This window comes from Scleropages formosus, chromosome 6, assembly GCF_900964775.1.
Source record: "Scleropages formosus chromosome 6, fSclFor1.1, whole genome shotgun sequence".
In the NCBI taxonomy this organism is placed as follows: domain Eukaryota; kingdom Metazoa; phylum Chordata; class Actinopteri; order Osteoglossiformes; family Osteoglossidae; genus Scleropages; species Scleropages formosus.
In genome coordinates, this window is record NC_041811.1 from 34,917,558 (window position 1) to 34,936,119 (window position 18,562).

The 18,562-nt window shown below is 49.5% G+C and overlaps 1 protein-coding gene across 3 annotated transcripts in view; it reads right to left on the reverse strand.

Moving 5' to 3' along the window:
• Positions 1–511: 511 nt before the first annotated feature.
• The window catches only part of zmiz2 (zinc finger, MIZ-type containing 2), a 31,267-nt gene continuing 13,216 nt past the window's right edge, over positions 512–18,562 (reverse strand). For all 3 annotated transcript variants that reach the window (XM_018750949.2, XM_029253264.1, XM_029253265.1), the window contains exons 2-19: positions 14,373–14,477; positions 12,847–12,961; positions 11,734–11,933; positions 10,747–10,930; positions 10,163–10,384; positions 9,784–9,981; positions 9,423–9,521; positions 9,135–9,303; positions 8,355–8,496; positions 7,852–8,062; positions 7,130–7,235; positions 6,750–6,907; positions 5,739–5,806; positions 5,527–5,595; positions 5,102–5,346; positions 4,626–4,795; positions 3,540–3,743; positions 512–2,931 (exon numbers count right to left, since the gene is read on the reverse strand). In XM_018750949.2, coding sequence (XP_018606465.2) covers positions 2,824–2,931; positions 3,540–3,743; positions 4,626–4,795; positions 5,102–5,346; positions 5,527–5,595; positions 5,739–5,806; positions 6,750–6,907; positions 7,130–7,235; positions 7,852–8,062; positions 8,355–8,496; positions 9,135–9,303; positions 9,423–9,521; positions 9,784–9,981; positions 10,163–10,384; positions 10,747–10,930; positions 11,734–11,933; positions 12,847–12,961; positions 14,373–14,422 — 2,718 coding nt within the window. In that variant the 5' untranslated portion in view covers positions 14,423–14,477 and the 3' untranslated portion in view covers positions 512–2,823. The remainder of the gene's footprint in view (positions 2,932–3,539; positions 3,744–4,625; positions 4,796–5,101; positions 5,347–5,526; positions 5,596–5,738; positions 5,807–6,749; positions 6,908–7,129; positions 7,236–7,851; positions 8,063–8,354; positions 8,497–9,134; positions 9,304–9,422; positions 9,522–9,783; positions 9,982–10,162; positions 10,385–10,746; positions 10,931–11,733; positions 11,934–12,846; positions 12,962–14,372; positions 14,478–18,562) is intronic.

Consider the following 18,562-nt stretch of genomic DNA (forward strand, 5'->3'; position numbering starts at 1 on the left):
AAAGAAAAATTTGCAGTTTATCCGCAGTTTTCCTGGTTTTTTATTTCATTTTTAAACACTTTGTCAGAAACAGTTTCACCGCTGTCTCGTATCAGTTAGGTAATACTAAATCGACCATTCCTGTTCGTGTCTCTACTACTCTACCCGTGAACGATTTGGGATTATACGTCGTTAACTTATACTAGACGACGACTCTGAGTCTGAGACTTAATATTTATTTTCACATGAATGTTAAATTTTCGATTTTAAGCCCCTCAAGGACACTCGCGTTAATATACTGATCACTCCAAGCTGTAACAAGGTGAATTTTAATATTTACTGATGCTCCAAAGCAAATCATTTGACCAGTTCACACAACTCTGAAAATTGAAATATTTCAAGTTCTTGCATCTTTCTTGCACAGCTTGTTTTTTTTCTTTCTTTCTTTCACTTCATGAAGATCCATGTTCTGTGAGGCGTTTCGGATGCGTGTGGGCAGCCGGTTTCGTAGGAAACGAGGACACAAGTGCCATCAGGGTACACCAATCATCTTTAATAATTATAATATTAATAAAAAATGAATATAATACACAAATAACTTGAAACAAAACAGTTGCACATCTAATAACTCAATGTTCTGGGTCATTATCTTACAAACTGCAGGTGGCTGGCAGGGCCTCAAACGCAGTCATAAATAAATGAGACAAGACAAGGAACTGAACCATGGACTCCTTTCGAATGCGACTCTCCTGAAAGACGGAGAGCGATCGACGGAAACGAGGATTAAGACAAGGACAAAACACGTCTGCCCTTAAGCACATTTCTTCTAGTGTTCAATATGGATATTTACAGCGGGAGGGAAGTATTGTGCTTAAAACACAAAAAGCGTGTCCACTTCCATCGTGAAATGTCTCTTCTCCCAGGGTGCAACATGAAGAGGACTTTTGAGCACCTTGAAATCCATTTTCTTAACAGGTTTCTGGTTCACCTTTGCTAGCAGGATCCCAGGGAGTCAGGATTCCTCCCCCGAGCCCCAACGAACGAGTGCTTTTTTCAACAAACGTTAAACACATGAGCCAGATATATAACCAGAGGGCATGGCAAAGTAAATGGAGTAACAGCTGTACTGGAATACTACGGTCATTTGTTATGGTGGAGCACGGCCATTCTTTCCCCGTGACGCAGCAGACCACTCCTTGCACCTGGACTGTTGCCAGGGTAGGAAGACTCCCCCCCCCATTCGATAAAAGAACACACACACCCAGAACAGGTGTTTCAGGTTGGGAGAGGACATAATGTGTCTGGTGTTAGGGACAGACCGGGTGGGGCAGGTCCCCGATGACACTATGGGTCATTGCACTGCAAGCTCTTGCCACAGAGATGAGTACACATCTGCAGTTTAATGGTTCATTTTCTTCTAGGGACTTCCCCACTCTGCATGGTGCTTCAGGGAGAGCAGAGGACTCCCCGCACTCCGTATGAGCACATGTAAATTCAGTTCCGTGACCGAAGGAACTAGATTTGTCCTCGCCAGATTCAGGGCTTTGTCGCCTTTCCTTTAAAGAAAAGCTCTGAAAAGGTTTCAGCGAATCAAAACTGACAGTCATGAAAAATACATTTCATTTGTATGAACAGATCCTTCACGAAATGACCACAAAACAGGCAGAGATACAAGGATAGGAAGGCAAGGGAAACAAGTTTTTTAAATCCAGGACAGAAAAACAGTGAACTCACCAATTTAAAAGAAAAAAAAAACTAGAACAGGGTAGCATAGTAGAATTCCCCCCCCCCCCCCAATTCTGATATCAAAATGACCTTACTATTTTTGGGGAACTGCGGTCTATTTTAATTTACCTCTAACAGTCTCACTGGACAAAAGTGATGACAAGACTGTCCTGCTGTCTCAGAGCTGGTCGGTTTGTGAAAAGCGGTAGAATGTATGAGCAACGTAGGACTGGGACGAACCCATGGAACCCACGACTACCGAACATAGTTATGATGGTGAAATCAGAAGCTCCCTGCAGGGTCACAATGGGGATAAACGTACAGCCATGTGAGCAAGAGCAGAGACACGACACGTATCTACAAGGGACATTATCTGGGAGACACTTCTCTGGTTGGCTACCTTCATTTAAGCCATTGTTAAGTGCCGAGGAACATTTTAGAGCCACTCTTATTACAGGCCTTAATCAAATCCATGTATCACCTGCTAATTACTTTTACCATCTTCTGTTATTTTGGGGGGTACGGTGACACAGTGGGTTTGGCCTGTGCCTGCTCCCTGGTGGGTCTGGGGTTTGAGTCCCGCTTGGGGTGCCTTGCAATGGACTGGCGTCCCGTCCTGGGTGCGTCCCCTCCTCCTCCAGCTCTACACCCTGTGTTGCTGGGTTAGGTTCCAGTTTGCCGTGACCCTGCTTGGGATTAGCGGTTTCAGTCTCTGTGTGTGTGTGTGTGTTATTTTGGAAATGTGCTTCAAAATATATCACGGATGTATTAGACTGGTTTGAAACAGAAGCTTCCCGTCGGACTAAATTTATTCCACGAACTGTACTGCAGCCGCGGAGCCATTCTGCAACATTCATCACAGATGAATAAAACTGAGGGCAACGTCTTAAAAATATAAAACACTAAAATCTATTAACACAGTTCATAGGCAGTTCAAAGTCACATGGTTGTTGTAAAAACATTTCCCAGCATCCCTTGCCATTTTCCAGTTTCATAGGGAATGTGGTTGGATTTAAACAAGTGGTATGAGTTTCATTCCACTCCAAAAAGATCCAAGGAGAGGTGTTTTTCCTCTTTTGGGGTGACTCAGAAAATCACGGGAGATGGAGGTGCTGTAACTCAGTTGTTCTCGAAGAGGGACAGCAAGTCGTCGTTGCTGTTGTTTGGAAGGTCCGGGGGCCCAAGGTACGACAGCAGCTCATCTGGATTTGTCAGCTCTGGCAGCAGCTGGAAACACAAGCATGTGTGTGCATAATTTGAGCAACACACACACACACACACACACACACACACACACACACACACACACACACACACACACACACACACACACACTTTCAGAACCGCTTGTCCCATACGGGGTCGCGGGGAACCGGAGCCAACCCGGTAACACAGGGTGTAAGGCCAGAGGGGGAGGGGACACACCCAGGACGGGACGCCAGTCCGTCACAAGGCACCCCAAACGGGATTCGAACCCCAGACCCACCGGAGAGCAGGACTGTGGTCCAACCCACTGCGCCACCGCACCCCCCTTGAGCGACGTACTGCTGCAAAAAAAAATTTATTTTTTTTTTTGGGAAAAAAAAAAGGCACTCAAGTAGCAGGTTGGCCCCCAACTTTTACATAACATCAAGTTGTAGAATCAGACAAGGTGCCACACACAAGTATTATGAGCTGTTCTAGATAAAACAGGTGAGAAATAGTGTATTACAATATACTATTATAAAGCAGATGACTTGGCCTTCAGACATCAGGACACGAAAGAAAGGTTGACTGGATTTTTTTTTTTTTTTTTTTTTTTTTTTTTTTTTTTTTTTTTAAAAAGCCAAACTCACATCCAGAGAAGGTTCCGGCACCTCTCCTTGCCCTCCTGGTCCTCCAAGGCTAAAGGAGCCGTCTGTGTGAAGCCGCGGATTTTGTGAAGGGTTGCGGGAATGCATAGGTCCCCCAGGGCCACCAAGGTGAGAGCCAGCATGGAGGCCCTGCTGCTGCTGCTGAAGGGGATTATGGGAAGTTTCCATGCGGCCAGCATGTGGCATCTGAATAGAAACCGAGAGAGCGGCACGTGAGTTACAAGCCGAAGAGCTGAACAGGCAGTACTGACAAATACAAATCATAATTTCACAGAAGAAAAACCCTTAAGCAGTCAAACGAGAGACAGAACCAGAAAACGGTCATCCGATCCACTGGGCAGCAGCTTTCCGGTCATGTTAAGGGTCTACATTTCCCAGAGACTTCCTCCCCATAAAGACAGCAGAAACAAACATTTCCATGGCTGCAGTGCTCACTGCTTGCAGTGTCATGGTTAGAGCTGCAGCCACTGGACTCAGTACTTCAGGTTCAAATCCCACTTCCTGCCATAGTACCCTTGAGCAAGATACTTACCCTGAATTGCTCCAGTAAAAATTACCTGGCTGTATAAATGGGTAAATAAACGTAAGTAGCTTAACATTGCCGTCAGCTAAACAAATAAATGGAAACACAAATCACTGCACATGGGTGTTCTCAGGAGTGGAGCGACTCCAAGGACCATTTGGCAAACACATGCCAGGCAGACTCTTGAGGTAGAACTCAGGTTCAATCGTTTGACGTTCCAGGTGGGACATTAATACATTCATCTTTCACTGGCCTTATGTGCACAGTTGCATCGGTACCAGATGAAGCTACCGAGGCTTATTCAAGCTGCCACTTCTTGTGTAGGTGCAGAAATGCTGCCAAAATGTGGAGCCGCCTTCAGCGTCCCTAAAATAAATGGCACTGAAATATGTCTCTTGAACAGGGGTGGGGGCAGCGGATGGAAGCGGTGCGAGGGCTAGTTCTCAGTATTCAAAAACAGTAGCTGTCCAAACCGTGGTTGCGGTTCAAAATGAAAGCAGCTGCACTGAAATGATGAGGCCCCACTGGGAGGAATGGACACTGACCTGTGTAGACATGGGGTGTCCCACCGGTTTCTCTGGGGTCAACAGTCCAGTGGGCAGGTCTGCCTGGTAGGACAAAGGTGGAGGTCCAGAGGAAAATTCCCCCAGCGTGGGAGTGCCCGGGGCATTGGGGAAGTCAGAGAATCCAGGCTGATTTGAATACCCCGGTCCAGCTATTGGAGACAAGATCACACACATGCGCACACAGACAACACAAAACCTGGTTAGTAGTGTGAACGTGTGCGGGCAAGTGTTTGTAACTGTACTCCACATTGTCGGCAGACTAGTTAATATTTTATGCCTGTTATTTCACAGCTACATGGATATTGTGACCATATTACATTACAGAGCGGTAACCACTCTTGACAACAGCCATCAGTCACACTTGTGTAAACTTTTCCTGTAATGACAACTGGGAAAAGTGTGAAATGCTGCGATGAATGGAAACATGTGGCTACTCAGAAACAGCTCACCCTTACCCTGGCTGGAGTAGTCAGGTGTGTTACTGCTACCACCTTGCGGTAATGGGGTGTACGGTGATGAAGCCGGACCCAGTGCCGCGATCATCTCCATTACACTGGGCAATATCATGTGACTGGGGCTCAGGGTTCGACAGCGCTTCAGGGTTGGTCCATCTGGGTCCTCCTTGATGTGCAAGTCAGGTTTTACCGGAACAGGCTTCCAGCTGCACACTGGGTCAATTGTTATCTCCTCGTAGTCTGAGCTGATGAGAACAGACAGGAAACGGAAGAAATTATGAAAAGGGAGCAGTTCATCTTCTGGACAACAAATGTACAAGGAAGAACTACTAAAATTCATGGAACGGTGGTGTGATTTTCATGTTAAATAAACAACACCTTTATTAAAAATAAAAAAAAAATAAAAATAAAAAAACCTCACTCACTTCTGGATGTAGATGAGAATCCCCAGCATGTACTGATCTACTTCCAGGCCTTCCAGAAGAGCAGTCTTACTGCAAGGAAATGACAAGTCATGATGCCAATACTGAGCTCAGAGTATGCCATGCCCCACCCCTGCCCCCCACCTCCAGTGTACACAGAACAGGAGTTGGACACTGTCCTAGTGGACTTGGCTAAGGTGCTGGGTGTAGCTTACTTGCACACAGGGCAGCGCCAAGTCCCTCTCTCACAGTTCAGCTGCAGGTAGGACTCCAGGTCAAAGCACTGCAATGACAGGGAAAACGTATCATCTGCAAGCCTTAATAGCTCACAGATAAATGGTTAGATCAATGTACATTAGCCAGTTCTGACACGGAACATGGCGTCTCATTTGCCCGTAAGGGTCTTTGCAATTAAGCTGCTCCCCCATAACTTTCTGATTCTCCCACCTAAGGGAAGAACTGGGGTTTTCCTTGCCCATATTTGGAAAAAAGAAACCCCGTAAGTGTGTTTTTCTTCCTCGTTTTTGTATTATTTTAAATGGTTGGTGAATCCAGCTGCGACATAAACCAAAATCACAGTAGCTGGTACCCATCTCTCCTTGCCAAAGAAGTATGTCTGCATTTCATCATAATTTAGAAGCATCCAAATCACTTTACGTTCACCGTCATTGAAGGAAATAATTAGTTTAAGAAGTTACAGATAATTTACAGTAAGAAGTCTGAGAACAGGGAAGCAAAGTGTTTGTCTATTTAGGCTCACGGCCGATGTTACAAAGCAAGTGTTCAGCTTTCCAACCATATTACCTCCCAAATATTGGTCATATAAGCCCTTACAACATAGCTCCTCATTTACATGTTCATTTAGAAACCTACACTGATTTCATAATTGACACAGAGCCTGTGAGACAAGGGCAACTGCTTCACCCGCTGTCTAAGCCGCTTCCAGCTGGACTGACTAGGAGGAGGAGCACCCCTGCCACACACAGCTAAGATTTCGTGGCCTATGAGGAGTAACTTCATATCACAGCTGTGGATTCCATGGAATATGCATGTTGGACAGAGCTGAGCTTTGACAGAATTGTCCCTGGACACACACACACACACACACACACACACACACACACACACACTACTGTGCAGTACTACTTACACATCAATGCATGTATGTGAGCACGGCTCTGTTTTAGAGTTAAAAGGTTCAAGACCAAGTCACCTCACCAACTCACCTGTATATGCCGGCAGTCGTGACCCCGCGCTGGCAGCTGGATACGGCGGAATGTGATCGGGCACTTCAGGGACACCTTTATGGCCGTCTGCTCCACACCGTCCTCCCCGTTCAGCCCCGGGGTCCCCGGTATCGTGCCGCTACTGAAGTTTCTCTTAACTGCACAAGATTGGAGGCACAGAAAACAGTGTAAATCTGCCTGAACATGAGTGCTGAAGAGGAGCAGAAATGCCCACCAGGCTTGAGGGGGGTCGGGACATTAAAGAGGCACCAGGGATCAGCTGGACTACAGAAGCAAGGCAACTGCCAGAGCGAGCAGTTTCTTGGCAGCGGGAGTGAATGGAAAAAGGAAGCTACTGAGGTGTGTGTTCTTGCACTCACTCTTGGTCACGCAGTGCTCTGCAGGGAGCAATCTCTTCTTCATCAGACCCTGGAGGACGGAGCGCACTGATGGCCGGTGTACCAGCTGCAGCACAAACAAGTGAGACTGTGGAGGGAAAGGGAGACGGCAGGTGTCAGGGACACACAGGAAACACAGCCCAGAGCACTGACTGTCTGTGGATTAGTGCAGACCAGCGCAAGTACACTTATTTATTGCACGCTATTAGTAGCTCAGTAGTAGCTGCGACAGCGGGAAAAACAATATGATCAATACATGCCAAAATGACGTGATGCACACTTTGTCTCCTCCTCCTCACCACTTTGTGCCAATCCAAGAACCATAAATGGAACACGTGATCTCAACAAAGGAGGCTCTATGATGCTTGAACTGATCCAAAATGTTGCGTTGCTTTAAACAATGTTTGGTAGACAAAGAAGAAATGGAGAGCAAATGCTTGGTGCAGACATATGTACAGTACAGGAAAAAATGTTAAAAAGAAGAGAAGTTAAAGAAAGCCAAGACACCGCAACAAACGAACTGAAGCAGAGAGAGAAAGAGAGAGATGGGTCAAGGTGACCGTCAGGGTGACACTTACAATTAGCCGATAGAAAAGGACTGTAAAGACACACCGATAAGACCCTGAAAATGGGACTGTACCACACAAACAGCACATCTTAAGGACAGCGGCTGAGACGACACAAATGTCGGACCCGAGACTCACACAGCAGCAGGCCGTTACGGTGATCTGGATGGTGTTCCGCCCGGGCTGGCACACCTGCTTCAGGTACAGGGGCTTGTGGGAAGTCTTGTTGTCACCTCGCTCAATGGTGAGGGGCGTGGCATTCACGCTCACCTGCACCGATGCAGGCCAGTTGGTGTTCATTTGCCGGTCCTCATGATGGTAACACTTGAACTGGAGTTCCAGGTCTGGCCTACAAATACACAGACGGGGAAAATAATATCAAAAATGTATCAAATTACATTATTTTCACCAGCCTGATTCACACACTACGACACTAAGCTCAAAACATTACTTTACACGCTGCATATGACACCAAAGCGATTCAAGTTCAATGCCCTGCAAAGCTAACAAGCACAGCATGCTTCTGGAAACCTGGAGCAGCTGAAAGCACAGATCCCTCCCTGCAGTCCATCACAAGAAGGGAGTTCTAACGCGATTACGTCTGCTCGTTATCCCAGCCACCGTGCCACAGACAGTCTGACCTCATCATGAGCGTCTTGTAGACGGAATCACGCAGCTGGAAGACGTGGTTGCTGACGGCCAAGTTGTGCTCCAGGCGGAAGGGCTCCAGCACCACACCATCCCGAACAGGAAAGGTCAGCCGCAGGTCATCGCTGGGGTTCCCTATGAACAGGGGTACAGTTAATCAACAAATCACATACTGCTCCCTACTCATGGTTAGTGTTCCAAAGTGTCTCCAAGGTCCTGAACATCCTGGTGAAAACCTGTGGAATACCTGTCATCTCAAAGGTCTCCCTGCACATGTATATGATTGTTCACTGTTATTTTTATTCTTATTAAGCGGACACTTTCGTCAAAGGTGACTTACAATGTACAACACAGAGTGACAACCATAAAGCAGCAATGTAAAATGAAACATTAGGTCACAGACAGCACATGACCAGACTGCAGACTCCGCAACTGCAGGATTAAACAAAACCAAAGCGGAAAAATTGGTATGATTTCATTCAGTTCAGTTCCTACGTTGATCCTGGGTTACTGCTGAATAGTGTTCCAATTACAAAAAGCATTACATATGAACAATGATTCAAAAATGTTCACTGCCATGTTCTTAAAATAGGGAAGGTCTCTTCCTAGGTGCTTCTTTCCTTTACAGTACTTAAGCACTTGGTACAATAAATTACTGCCCTATCTGAAGCAACACAGCTTCTGCAGCTGAAGGAGAGTTCAAAGCCAGCGCACACTGTAGCCCCCCAGACAAGGCAGGGACACCTGCCCTCTTCACACATGCTGTGCTGTACCTGTAGGGGGCGGCAGAGTGTTCATGTTGGGCTTCACATCAGGCAGGAAAGGAGACTTGACATCCTGCCCGGGGGACATGTAGGGGGCCATGGAGCTGCCTGGTGTCATGGGTGGGGTGGGGTTCCCAGGGAGGGGAGAGCTGGGGTATCCCGGCATGGCCCGAGCCGGCTGAGAACGCGGGACAGGAACCCAGTTAGAGGATAGCATGACGTGAACCGATCACATGTCCACACCGTCTGACACCGCACTCCTCGCCCAAACCGGGCTTACCCATGACGACGTCTTACCCCATTGACTGCCCCTTGACTGAAGGTGGTATAACCTCCAGCCGCGGTACCACCAGTCATGGCGGACAAGGAGCTGCCCTGCCCGTTGAACTGCTCTGCCTGCCAAAACAGTCGCACGTTGAAACTTCGAGAGAAACCTTTAGAAAATAACACGGTTCCTGACCTGTGTACGTAGTAACAGTGGAGCCTCTACTTTACCACCTAATTCATGCTATAATGTTTCACTACAGGAATCTGCAAGTAAAACATTTCTGAATGAAAACCCTGCATTCAATATGAAATATAAGAAATACTTCTATTTCGAGTTGGCCGGAGCACTTAAATCTGGATCCTCAAGGGTGTCCACGGAACAATGGTGCACCTTGTAGTACTGGCCCGGGTTCCCAGGACCTGGCGGGTACTGGCCCATATTGCCCTGCTGGAGGGGCATCCTATGGCCAGGGTACGAGGGTGAGGCAGCAGAGCGCTGGGGCCCAGGGGGACCGTGGTACTGCAGGTGCTGCCCAGGGTAGGGCCCTGCATTGCCCATGCCCGGTCCATACTGCTGTCCAGGGAAGCCCTGGGAGAGGGGATAGTGGGGGAGTGAGGAACGGCGTGCAGTTCTTACAGCTGCAGTAGTTTATCCTATCTCATCACACACATTTATACATACGACCCCTCAGAGTTTTTAAATCAGATACACCTGAGCCGAATATACACTGTTGTACACACCGCTCAAGCACAGCGTTTCCATGACCCACCTCTGCGTTATAGGGCCGCTTCATGCCCTGCTGAGGCCGGGGGGGCCCCGGCTGGGCCCCCGGGTAGCCTGGATGCTGTGGCAACCGCTGCCCTTGACTGCTATACATGGGCCCCATGGAAGGGGTGCGGGAGGGGACCATGCCTGTGGGCGCCATGCCAGGAAGGCCCCGGGGCCCTGAGTGCGGCATAAACTGGCTATTGTAGGACGAGCCACCGCTCATCTGCGGAGGAGGGACAAAAACTGTTGAACATATCAGCAACCAAGCACTGTAAAGCAGAGTTAACCACACATACACAAGGATTGATGTTGTCAGCAGCGAGCGTGTTTCGTGAAAAGAACAAGGAAACCGTGCGGTGTTCAGCGTGCAGCAACACAGAATTTTTGCATCACGTGCTGCCTGAGTTGTTCCTCCTGCAACCAGCAGGGGGAGCAGCACCTACAGATTGCTCAGCGTGTCCTCTTGTGTGGACACATCACTGTCATTCCTCAGCAGCAATCAGCTCTGAGGGTCCATTTGCATCAAGTGCAGATGAGATATGAGTCAGTGTAACTGTCAGAGCGCCGACACCAGCACATCCTTACCGGGCCGTAGTTCAGCTCCTGGTTCTGCTTCTCCTGTATGGCTGCCACTGTTGCTGTTGCCGTGGCTGTGGCCGTGGCAGCGGCAGCAGCCACTGCAGCAGCGGCGGCAGCCTGGGTGAAGTCAGTCGGAGGTCGCACGCCATGGGGGGGCATCCCAAGAGACCCTCCGCCGCTGCTGGGGTAGCTGGCAAATGCAGCAGGTGTTATTAGCGCCTCATTCCGCAAAAATGGACTGCACACAACGACACGAGGAGAGCGACATCACAAGAGCCAAACAAAGGGCTCTGAAAAGGTTGTGACCCGCATGGTAAATGTATTATGAAGCAGTATCTGGGGAGCTAGAAAAGCACTGGCTCTTCCTCGCATCTCGACTGCAAGCCGATCCTATGGGTGGCGCCTTGTGTCACCGAGACGGCTGAACGCAACCCTGCGGAATGCCGTGTTCTCAGTCAGTGCTTCAAAGTACGTATTACAATGCAAATCGATCCAGCTGGAGCCTGGATGATCGCATGGGGGGGCGTGAGTCAGAGGCAGGACTCCCACTTTGACAGACGCTGCACTGCCGCTATGCAAATCTCTTACAACTTTGACGTCAGGCAGCCTGCACACGCACACACGCACACACACGCACGCACGCACAAGCACAGCCGAGATCAACCTGCGGGTAGATCAACAGTGTGCCAAAAATAAAATCCTTAACTTGTGTGTCCACAAATCTACCTACAACTATTTACCTATTTATACAGCTGGGTAATTTTACTGGAGCAATTTAGAGTAAGTACCTTGCTCAAGGGTACTACAGCTAGAGGTGGGATTCGAACCTGTGACCTGTCCAAAAGTAGGAGCGCTAACCACCATTTCAAGACCACACAAGTACTCATCACACTGGAGCATGTCCTCTTGGGTCAAAGTCCTTCCCTTTGGCTTGGCACTGGACAGCGCTCAGGTTGAGGGGAGCAGTAGTGACAAGCAGGTAGTGTTTCTCACCTGCCCCCATACCCCGGTCCTGCTGGGTAGCCCCCGCTGCCTCCCGGCCGCCCATACAGGCCTTGCTGCATGTAGCCCTTGTTGGGCTCACCGTAGCCCTGCTGACCCATGAACTGCGGCGAGCTCATGCCAGGGCTGCTTCCGGGCATCACGTGGCTACCGGCCGAGTTGCCGCCAGGACCCATGGGAGCACCCAAGACCTGCGGGAACGAGACAGAGGGGTCAATGAGGTCGGTGAGTAACCTAGGAGTAGAAGCATTCTGCAGGTCAGAGATAGATACTTGTGAAGCAATGCCCTCGGACGTTAGACCCCCACCCCCCACAGGTACAGGTGACAGCTGCAGCCATAAATAAAACAGAACCGAAAGTGAAACAGACAACGGGACTATGGCACAAACACACTGGTTATAAATTGTGCTTGGTCACGAGTCTATTTTAAACACCCATTCAAATGTGTGCACAGCACAAGAAAATCACCCATTTATTTCTATAAGAACAATCTTAGATTCATTCAATAAATTAAGGCTGTGGTGGGGGGGCTGAAAAACCGGAACACGGCAAGCAGAATAATGTTGATCAAAAATGAAATATGGGAAAGGTAAACAAACACAGGTGAGCAGATCACCGAAATTTGACTTCTGACATACACAAACAGAAGCGTTTATTCCTACACATTGTCATTTATGAAGACGCCTTCTGGACACATTACAAAAGATGATAACTACAGTCAGACGTGTTTCTTTTTGTTTGCTTCAGGGCAGCAGTTTCCCACCTGACTCGTGTACCAAAGAGCCCCCCCAGCTTAGCACAACCAGTAGCCGATACTCGGGGCTTTATAGCTGGGGGGGGAGTCTCGTCAATCACCGCAGGTAACAAGGTATGCAGAACAATGGGGGAGGGGGAGGAGGTACTACGTTCTAAAGCCAGGTACTAAACCTGAATTCACTGAGTAAAATACACTACGTTAACTTGATTTATAACCCACGTTAAAATATCGAGTTTTTCCGCAGACACCGATATGAGAGTGAAAAACTTGCGCTGCAAAGGAGGACACCTGGAGGATGTTCACAAGAGGGTCACCGGTTGGGGCGCCAGGGCCGTGGCTGGACTCACCTGGCTAGGCGATGGATTGGTCACCCCCCAGACGGTGGTTACCACGGAGAGGGAACCTGCGGGCTGATTGGTGCCTTGCTGCCAGGAGACAGGGTCATATGGATAGGAGCCGTCGCTGTGGGAACACACACACACACACACAAAGAAATACACATGGATACGGAGCCTCATTATAAACTGTTCCAACAAATCCCACCTACAGACTATGCTGAGAGTGGGATGGAGGAACATACACGCAATCGCACACGCTTTGTGTTTGGTCTGTACTGTGGATGTCAGTGCTTCCAATGCCATGTGCTTTTACCCATCTTACCACGTCCATCGGCTGCACTTTCCCACTCAGGCTGACATGTTGCAGGGTGTATTTGTCACTCACAGCCAAATGTCGAAATGCAGCACTCGTCACCAGGTTTCCATGGAGACGCCACTGTCATTTTGAGATGGATAAACGGGACTGGGCCAGGTGCTGTGCGTGTATGTGCAGGCTCACAAGTGTTCCCGCGCAGTGCGTACCACATGAAGCAGGTCTGTGCTTGCTCTTCGCAATTAGCGTCTATAATTAGCACGGCTACGACATAAGCTGTGGCGAGTTCCCGAGAGACTGTTGACAAGTGCTCTGAGAGAGAAACACAAAGTACAGAGAAGGTCCGGAGGGAATGACGGCGGGGGGTCATGAGTCAGAGGAGCCGGAGCTGGAGGAGGACCCTAGCAGACCAAAAATCAGGAAAGCGGCAATGATGACATCATCAGATGCCAAGAGATTGTGCGTGTGTGAGTGCGCATGTGTCGCCATGCAGCATCGGGAAGCCCAGACACGGTCGGCCACATTGTCTCAGACACTAACCCAATAAACCGTTTCCCAGCGGCTGCCAGGCGCCCACAGGTCTGGCTCTGGGAGCCTGAAAATGGAGGCGCTCCTCCGCCACCCACTGGGCAGACAGGCACAGGACCCTGCTGCGGCAGAGGGGCACGAAACAGACATGCAGACTGTAGTAAAATGAAGCGAAAACGCTGTCGTCTTTGTTGGGCAGATACACACGCACCCCAGTGCCCCCCCCCATAGGAAACCCCGCTTTACTCCGCCCCAGCAGGCTGCTCTTTAACCGGGGCTCCTTTCTCCTCCCGCATCACATCGACAAAGCTCAGAGAAGAGCTGGAGACCAGTCGATAGCCAAGTGCTTCAAACACAAGTTTCAGAAGAAGCCCAAGTGGGACCTTTGGCTGGAGCAAAGTATCTGGTGGTACTAAATGTCCAGAAGGGCACAGCCGTGTGGCACCAGCCGCCACTTCTCTTCGAACTGCCAGCAGGAACCCGTCTAGTTCAGGTGAGTTTTGAGAACATCGTCAACTCTGCTCACACACACAGTCACACCCCCCACATCCCAGAAGCGCAAGCGCTGCGTATGTGTGCATGTGGTATATCTACCAGAGCGTGTTGTGCGGAGCGTTGGGGACGCGGGCAGACAGATGAGGTAAACAAGCTGAGGAGAAGGATGCGGGGGGGGGGGCTGTGGTGAGACACTGACCTGTGTGGCGTTGGAGGCAGGGCAGGTTTCATGGAGTTGATGGGGTTCATCGGAGGGGCGTAGGGGTCGGCAGGTCGCCCCAGAGCTCCTTACCCGGCAGGCGGTCTGGGAGAACGGATGGGGAAGTGAAGAGTTCACCGTTACACACAGAGATTAAACAAGGCAGCCAAAGAGGGCCAAAGCACACAGTGACAGAGAGCAAACTGAAGGAAGTTGGGTGCCGTTACAACGCTCTTTCCTCACTGCTACCAGCAACATGGCGCCAAACATTACTCTGGGTGTGCAGCTGGCACATGCCACCCTTGGGAGGAGAATCCTGTGATCAACGTTGATCAACACGGTCTGCGCATCACACCAGTCCTCTGCTCACGGAAATGCAGAGAAGAGACGTTACAACCACAATTACGATGAACAAAAACAAACTGCAATGTGTGCTGGAGTGGCAGGGAGCCCAACTTGGGGACACGTCGCCTCCACACGTGTGCGTATCTGTGCGCGCGCGCGCACACACACATGCATGCACACACGCGCACACACACGCACGCACACACACACAATGGGGCAAAGGGCAAAATGCCACCCACTGTGGATAATTACAATCGTTCCTTTAAAAGAGGAAATAGAGCTGGAGTTCTTTTTCCAAGTACTGTTTCAAAACAGAAGTTAAACCTTGTGATGAATGTCCAGGAGAAGAATGGAAAAACACCCTGTTAGATCTTTCTTTTTACATTACATTTACTTCCTTAGCTGAAGCTTTTCTCTAAAGCGACTTATAACGTTAATGTACTTACATTTATTTACCCATTGATACAGCTGGGTAATTTTTCTGGAGCAAATTTAGGGTAAATACCTTGTTCAAGGGCACTAGAGCTGGAGAGCAAACCTGTGACCTTTGGGTCCAAACACAGAAGCTGTAAGCACAACACTACCAAACTACCCCAGGAGACACCACTGATCGGCATCACATGTTTCATTCGTGTTCACTGTCAACCGTTATGCTCACACCAGACCCACATCCACAGCCCAAGGGACCACAGTAAGTACGGTGTTCGGGGTGGGGGCAGCAACATGAACCCCCCCAGTGAGTGAGGAACACCCCTCCCCCTGACAGTGAAGACACTGAGCAGAAGAACAAGAGACACAACACACATCTATATCCATTTCATACCAAGGAGTGACACACAAAAAAAAAAAAAAAAAAAAAAAAAAACTGTTGTTACCGATAAGGCCACTGCTCCTGTTACCAGGGTATTACTTCTACAATGGTCACACCCAGCTCCAGATGGGGGTTCAAAAATGGTCACCCTGCAGGCCCAAACCCCCCAGGAGCAGAGGAGCAGCACCGCACACAGTTTTACACCACTGTCAGCGGTAATTATCACTTTATTACTTCATTAACACCACTTAACAGTAATAAGGACACTTACGGTGGCCCCACATTGCCATAGTTCTCCTGCGCTTCCTTTTCCATGCTGACCCCCTCACTCATCTTTTCTACCTCTCATTTAAGTCCCTTTTACACATGCGTACGTGCACGCACACACAAATCTCAGGGTTGAATTCCATTAAGTGACATGCTAATTTGTCACCAACATCATTGCCTTTCATCTGGCCGCCCCTCCACCTCCCTGCACAGATTTAGGTCAGACAGCCTACAGCTTGAATAGAGGAAAAAATAGCGGCGGGGTGGGGGAGGGAAAAGCGAGAGAAAGCAGGAGTTTATGAGAGAGAAGGACACCTACAAGGATAATGGGAAGGAAAGATCATAAGGGGGAAGGAGAGATGCTCCAGGGGAGGCGGGGGGTGGTAACTGCAGGCTGCGTGTGGCCTGATGAAGGTGGAGGAGGAGAAGGAAGAGCCGCATGAGTGTAAAGGAGCCCACCTGACGGGGGCAGGCAATGACACCCATACACACAGCAGTCAACCCCCTCCCCCAGGCTAGCAGAGCCAGGAAAGCGCACGCACAAAGCAGAGTGTGTACGAGCTGGGCCGTGCGCGCAGGTCGATGCGGCAATGGAGACGATCACAGAGCGACACAACGAGCGCAGCAGCCAGCGGGGCTCACGGCAACCGCGTAATGCTTCACGGTTACACCTGATAAAGAAACGCACGTGTTATAAAAGAAATGGTTGATCCTTTGCGGATCGGAGGAAGACTGGAGAATTTCAGCGCTTCCCATAAAGAAGCTCTAAAAGGCGGGGGTGGTGAACGCAGGTGACCGTGCGGCTACTGGGACGAGCGTGGAGGTGGAGCGCGGAGCAGCACTGAGCGATAGAGCTGCTGCCTTCACATCTGGTAGGGTGATAGTTAGAGCTGCTGTCTTTGGCCCCAAAGGTTGCAGGTTCAACTCTCTCTTCTAGCTGAGGTTCCCTTGAGCAAGGTACTTACCCTACATTGCTCCTGTAAAACTAAGCAGCTGTATAGATGGGTAAATAACTATCAATATATTAGCACAGTAAATCACTTTTGAGAAAAGTGTCAGATAAATGAATAAATATAAATGTAAGGTCACAGGTTCAAATGCCAGCTTCTGCTGCAGTACCCTGGAGTGAGGTACTTATCCTGAGTCGCTCCACTAAGTTACCCGGCTACAGAGTTAAGAAACCTCCAGCAATGGAAGTCACTTTGGAGAAAAGATCCAGCTAGACGAGTAAATTAAGTAGTAAAAATTACGTTGACAAAATACTGAAGTGCTCCACACTCATAGGCTGTGATGATATTCGAGTCGCTGACACCTTCATCCAAACAACCTTCTAAGAGTACTTCATGCCAGTACTGCAGAGCCGAATGTGGTAAGCGCTTTGCTCATCACCACTCCAGAAGGAGAGGGGTTCAAATGTGGGGATTGTCCTATTAGGAGACAATAAGACAAACAGCCCTAAGTCCCAACCCCCAAATCGACCCATTAGAAAAACAGATTTCGCACAAACTAGCACCTTTCCCAAAAAGCAGCTGAGCTAATAGTTTAGGGTCCTGTTCCCGGCGTTCTCCATGACACTGCGGAACGCGAGCCTCTGGCACTCTCACATCAGTGAAATTCACACGCAGCCGAAATCCACCCCCCCCAATACACACACACACGCTTTTCTGATTTTTTCCCGCAGTACGCACAAACTGTTCTACGGCCGCAGCGAACAGAACACACAGTTCCCTCTTGGTGCTCGGCAGCTGCCCATCCCCCACCCGTTGCCTGCCTGCTTTATCATTCTTCATGGCCTGGCTCTTCTGCCACTCAACCATCCCTCTGGCTCGAACCCCCCCCCCCCCATCTCGCTTTCTTGCCGTAGGAGATAAGAGTTCAGATCTTGACACGTGCTGTTGAGTCCAGCGCCAAAAGGCCGAGGCGCGGCCTTCCGCTTTCCTACGTCCGGCAAACTCACTTCGCAGCCGAGAGTCCATTTCACACCGGCTCCAATGGCACGTTTAGGAGCCTGACACCCACATGTCAACAAGGCTGTGGCTTCAGGAAGTGGCGGCTGCCCCACCGTTTTAAAGGTAACGGGTCAAGTGGCAACCAAACCGTGAGCCTTAAGGGAGAGGAGCTGGGAAGAGGAACAGGAAGGGGCAGGAAGGGCACAGCAGCCCAGCCCATTGGAAGGAGCTCCACCAGTCCAACCGAACCTCGAGGACAAGTTCAGAGCTCATATAAAGCTCACTGCTTCGGCTCTCTGGGGGATGCTGACCACTAATGGACAGTGTTGAAGGCTGGCGGTGGGGCAAAAACACTGCACCAGCTATCCCACATTCCCAGACAGGACCTGCGTGGCTCTGCTGTCCCAGGAGGAAAGGCTGCCGTGTCGTGCAGAGCTGGCAGAGCAGGTCTTGGGCATTCCGGACCCCCACCGATCGCTTCCCCCCCTTCCCCACTAACCCTAATAGGGAACAGGCTCAAGAAGCCCAGCCCACCCTTGCAGGAAGCAAGAAGCTGGGGGCACGGTATCAGAAGGGGCTCCTCTGAGAGCACATTCCTGCACACGGCTGGCAGCGCAGGCATCTGGAGGGAAAAAACTAAATTTTCTCCTAATCCCAAGTCCCCAGTAAAACATCACCATTTAACACTCATATCACAGTATACACACACAGGTCACCATTCCATTTATGTCCACCGATTACTGAAAGTGACTGTGGCAATTTTTCAATTTATACACACTGCTTGGACAAATTAACCATTATACACCAGGAAATTCTGT